Genomic DNA, 4,766 nt, shown 5'->3' on the forward strand with positions numbered 1-4,766 from the left:
AGCAAATCTCGTGACAGAAATGGTCGGGCCGCAGGCCCGACCATCGCCGCCGGCAGGCCAAGCAGGCCCGGCCCCTGCCGAACGGAGTTGCCGGCGGAGCGAAGCGGAGCTGGCGACCTCGTTTAGCGGAAGGGCGGGCCTGCTTGTTTTAACATCTTTCTAAGAAGTAACTCGTCAAAGTAGACCCCGTAGAACCAAAATTTTGTCCGTTTGGCTCTATCAAACCATTTTAATGTAGTTTCTCAGATAATTGATGGTCTCTGGTGGGGCAACTCGTCAAAATAAAATCCTGGGGGTATAAGTTGTGTCCTTTGGAGCCGAAGGCCTATCTACGACTCTGACTTTTGCCCGACTCGGGTGTCAGCGCCGCAGGCCTAGGTAGATGTATGCCAGGCGCGTCGCAGTGTAACAGTGTTTCGTGAGATACCGCGAAGCCTGTTACGCGAGACGTGGCCTGGCGTACATCTACCTAGTTCAGAAAATACCTCATTCGGCGTACTAGTGGCGTAGAGCAGGAGACAATGAGGAAGTTGCCCGGAGCGTAGCGGGAAACAAAACAAAGCACCATAACCTACGAGAAGGAATGCTTTATATCGCGGATTAAGTTGTATAGCGCAGTTTTCTTTTGTTGCTTTTTGCTTCGGTTGCGTTTTGGTTCCCCGCTACGCTCCGCCACATTGGGCAACTTCCTCATTCAGTGGCGGGCAGCGCGGCCGGTGGCCCAGGACCTCGCCCAGGACCAGTATTGTTGGGTAGGGATGGAGCCTGCCCCCGCATGGCGCAGAATTGTTAGGTAGGGGTCTACAGCAAGCCAGCCATGCACTCGGTCTCTCAGCGCCAAAGAAATTGTTTTCTGTTCTGAGTTTGGGTCTTTTTTACTTATCGAGAGTAAAAGCTAGCTAAAACCTTAAAGTTTCTGGTGTATTCTATATGTTTAGTCAAAGGGCTTTTGAGGTATCATCTGCTAAAATGGAATTGGAAACGTGCTTGTGGAGACCTAATTCGACTAGCCGTAAACAGGTACATATTTGAAGAAAATAACTATTTTGTTTCAGGAATCCTAAAATTCGACATGTTTATATATTTACGAGGGGGCAATAACTCCCTTTTGATGTGTACACATAATTTCTGAAATCCCAGTGATTCCCGTCCACTTATGTTCATTCCTTAGGTTTTCTAATGGTAGGAAACGCTTATTTCATCTAATTTGTACGAGTTCCACTAGTTCCCCGCTTATTTTGAGCGATTTTTGTTGATTTCGATTATTTTTTATCCTGATGATTCCTAGGCAGGTGTGCACATGATTCCCGCAGTTACATCGCCCCCTCGTTTATTTATTTATTCATTTGCATATTTACTCTTTTATTTTCTGTAGCATTTCTTTAAGGTTACGGCGGTCAGTCTTGCCACTCACTGTCCGTGGCAACTGATCGAGGAAGATGACTCCACCCCGCAGACGCTTATAGTCAGCGAGTTTTTCAGCGACCATGGCTCGCAGCTCGTCCTCGGTCAGGGAGGCCCCAGCCGCGTTGTCTGCCCGGGACACGAACGCCGTCGGCAATTCACCGGAAGCTGTGCACGCACGCCCTAGGACGCACGCCTCTTTTACGCCAGAGTGCTGCAAGAGCACCATCTCTAATTCAGCTGGCGAAATCTACATGACAGATAAAACGGTTTAAGAGCAAGTAAAAAAAAACGCGCTAGTCACAAACGCCAACTATTCGTTTCCTGAGAAGCCCACCGGGTTGTTTTTGTACTTGATCACTTCCTTCATGCGGTCAACAAAGACATAAGAGCCCTCGTCGTTTTCGTACAAAAGGTCACCCGTCTTGTAGAATCCGTGCTCGTCAAAGGCCCTTTTGGTTTCCTCTGGGTTGTTGCAATAGCGCAGCATGACGTATTTTGAGCGGATCCGTGCTTCACCCACAGCGTTTTTCACGTCCGTAGGAATGTCCTCACCCGTGTCGACGTCCACCAGCTGGCAACAATTTATTTTTGAATTTGGGTTAGGCCCTTGGCATTGCCGTATCCGTTTCAGAGGTATAGGTCGATATACTTAAAACGATGGCAAAAAGTCCAGTTTGAAGACTGTCTGAGAAACAATACAAGCTGAAAACTGTATTTGGTTTTTTTGTTTTGTTATTTCATTCATTTTAAAAGCAGAAGGGCGAGGTTTAATCACGGTGTCGCACCATTGAAGTCTTTTCTCATGTGCAAGAAGGTAGTCTTAAGGGCCGGCAGGCCAAGCAGGAAGGAGGCCTGGCCCCTGCCGAACGGAGTTGCCTGCGGAGCGAAGTGAAGCTGGCGACTTCATTTGGCGGAAGGGCGGGCCTGCTTGTTGTATTATACGACACTTTGGATTTGTAGGTCAATCACTACATTACCCTGAACTCCACGCCGGGCGAAAGAGTGCCTAACACCCCATGTGGGGATGCCGAAGACTTGAGCCGGGAGCGGGAGCAAATAAAACCGGTTTCAGTGCTGGCGTACGCTTGAACAATTCTGCAGTCTACATCCTGTTCGATGCTTTCCTCTAACTGGGCGTTTAAACCAGACCCGCCAACAAAAATTGTCGCAAGCGAGTCAAGCCTGTAACCAGGATTGCTTTTGCTTTTGTAGAATGCTGTGCCGGTGAAAAGCATTGGGGGAGCCGTCACCCAGATAGTGATCTGAAAATAGGAAAAAGAAAGTTATTGATTTACATACACAACTTTAATGCACAAAAATATATGATTGCCAAAGCGACAAAAAGAAAGCCTACTATTCGAGTGATCCCACTGGTCTGTCCACTGTTGGCACCTTATAACTTGAAAACTCTTCATCGGCAGAAACGATTTGTTTTAGGATTGATATCTGTATCCAGCAGACCTCAAGAAAAGAGCACCCCGACGGGGTTGAACCATTCAGCCCCCAAATTTCGTACCAGTCAAAGTAGGGGGAGGTACTGCGTTATTATGTGTATTACATGCACACTTATTTCCATGGGAAGAGCAGTCTTCATATTACGAAGAATTGGGTTTGTAGCGTAGGAGGGATCTGGAACCACCGTATTACAAATAATGGATCTTCTTCGGGAGAAAGAGCACTAAATTGTATAAGACGCGTGCTCTTGGTTCAACGAAGCCGAGCCCTTCGTAATTTAAAGCATTTGTTTACATTACGAATGTGCTAAATAATTTGCACGTTGCAAAAAGTGGCTCGCTGTAAGAAACGAATACGAAGAAAATCTGTTTGTAAAATGGTGGTTCGAGATCTTTCTACGTTACAAACCCAATTCTTCGTGACATGAAGACCCCTCTTTGCAAGAAACTAAAAGGGCCCAGTGTGGGAACACCTCAGTGCAAACCAGGCTCTTCGTGACTCAAACAATTTGTTTGTATTTATAAATAGAGTACTCCACTGCACGACGATCAGAACCTACAGAAGAAAAGCACGACTGCCTGATGTTTACTTCTGAACGCTGTTTGGCGTCGGTGTGTCGGTCAGCCAGCGAGCGCGCAGGTGGAAACAGGCCGTCGTGCAGCGGTATACCCTATCCTTGAGGGGGCAGACCTGCGAAACGCAAGGGTCTGTAAGAATCGAAACAACAAACAGAACTATGAATCGCGGCACTTTCATTGAATGATATTTACAAAAACAAAGGATTAAGCTACTTTTTTGGCTGAGCGATAAGCGAAGCCCATTACTCCACTGACCCGAAAAGTTTCATTCTGTTTGTGTGTTTGTTTGTCTGTCTGTCCGCACGATAACTCGAGAAAGAATTGAGGTAGCGATCTGGGATTTTGAGGGTCGTTTTGTATCATAAAAAGACAGATCGAGTTCGAAGATGAGCATTCTAGCTCAAAAATTGGCTTTTTAAAAAATCAACAACTACAGGTCGCAATATGTATTTTTATCATATATTTTTTTATGGGTTCCTAAGGGGTAACCCATCAAAATAGAGCCCTTTGGGCGAAAATTTCGTCCGTTTGGCTCTATCTTGTACCGTTTATGTGCTAGGGGCATTTCTTGGCAAAAATGAAGTGAAAATGATCAAACGGTCGGTGAAATCGTTAAAAAGACTTCACTTCGAAAAATTGTATATACACTCCTATAACCCCGTCTTGGGTGTCAGCGCCGCAGGCCTAGCTATATGTGCGCCAGGCGCGTCGCAGCGTAACAGTGTTCGTGAGAAATCGCGAAGCCTGTTACGCGAGACGTGGTCTGGCGTACATATAGCTAGTAAGATAGAACATTTGTGCGCTCATCCAGGAACGTGCTCTTCTTGGACTCGAAGAGAAAGGTTACAAGCTTTTCCGTGAGCAGGATTGTGCATCAAAAGATGGACCTACGACAACGACAAAAATGCTCATTTACTCAGAAAAGATGTAGCTTTAGTTTGATGTTAAAATTTCTGATCTTATTGTGTGGAAAATAGTTGGGGTAAAAACTGGGTACTTTGCCCTTGTTTTCGGTATCTTAGTAAAGAGATATCAAGAATCGCTCTCGTCAAAGGAAAAGCAGATACCTAGGCTACAATCAGGCACGAGGACTAGTCGCTCGCTCAAAAAAATGTGACCAGCAGGCGGCACACGGTAACGTAAATGAGAAATGGGAGAAAAACGCGTTTAAAGTTTTCAGTAGCAATGTACTCCGATGGACTAAAAGTGTTGTTGGAAACGAATTGCTGACTGATGACTTGCAGAGGTGTCAACCAGGAGAGAGGGAATAAAAGGAGAAAACCACTCCGGTTGATGTCGAGCAGAATGAGAGAGATTTATTGAGGG

General features: G+C 46.0%; 1 protein-coding gene across 3 annotated transcripts in view; it reads right to left on the bottom strand.

Annotated features, from left to right (window-relative positions):
* Positions 1 to 1,313: 1,313 nt before the first annotated feature.
* LOC113215551 (uncharacterized) overlaps positions 1,314 to 4,766 on the bottom strand; it is a 19,538-nt gene continuing 16,085 nt past the window's right edge. For all 3 annotated transcript variants that reach the window (XM_026435188.2, XM_052268366.1, XM_052268365.1), the window contains 3 exons: positions 2,385 to 2,669; positions 1,742 to 1,978; positions 1,314 to 1,654 (listed from right to left, as the gene is read on the bottom strand). In XM_026435188.2, the coding sequence (XP_026290973.2) occupies positions 1,355 to 1,654; positions 1,742 to 1,978; positions 2,385 to 2,669 (822 nt within the window). In that variant the 3' untranslated portion in view covers positions 1,314 to 1,354. The remainder of the gene's footprint in view (positions 1,655 to 1,741; positions 1,979 to 2,384; positions 2,670 to 4,766) is intronic.

The sequence above is a fragment of the Frankliniella occidentalis genome, unplaced genomic scaffold (genome assembly GCF_000697945.3).
Source record: "Frankliniella occidentalis isolate FOCC.00 unplaced genomic scaffold, Focc_3.1 Scaffold68, whole genome shotgun sequence".
Taxonomy (NCBI): domain Eukaryota; kingdom Metazoa; phylum Arthropoda; class Insecta; order Thysanoptera; family Thripidae; genus Frankliniella; species Frankliniella occidentalis.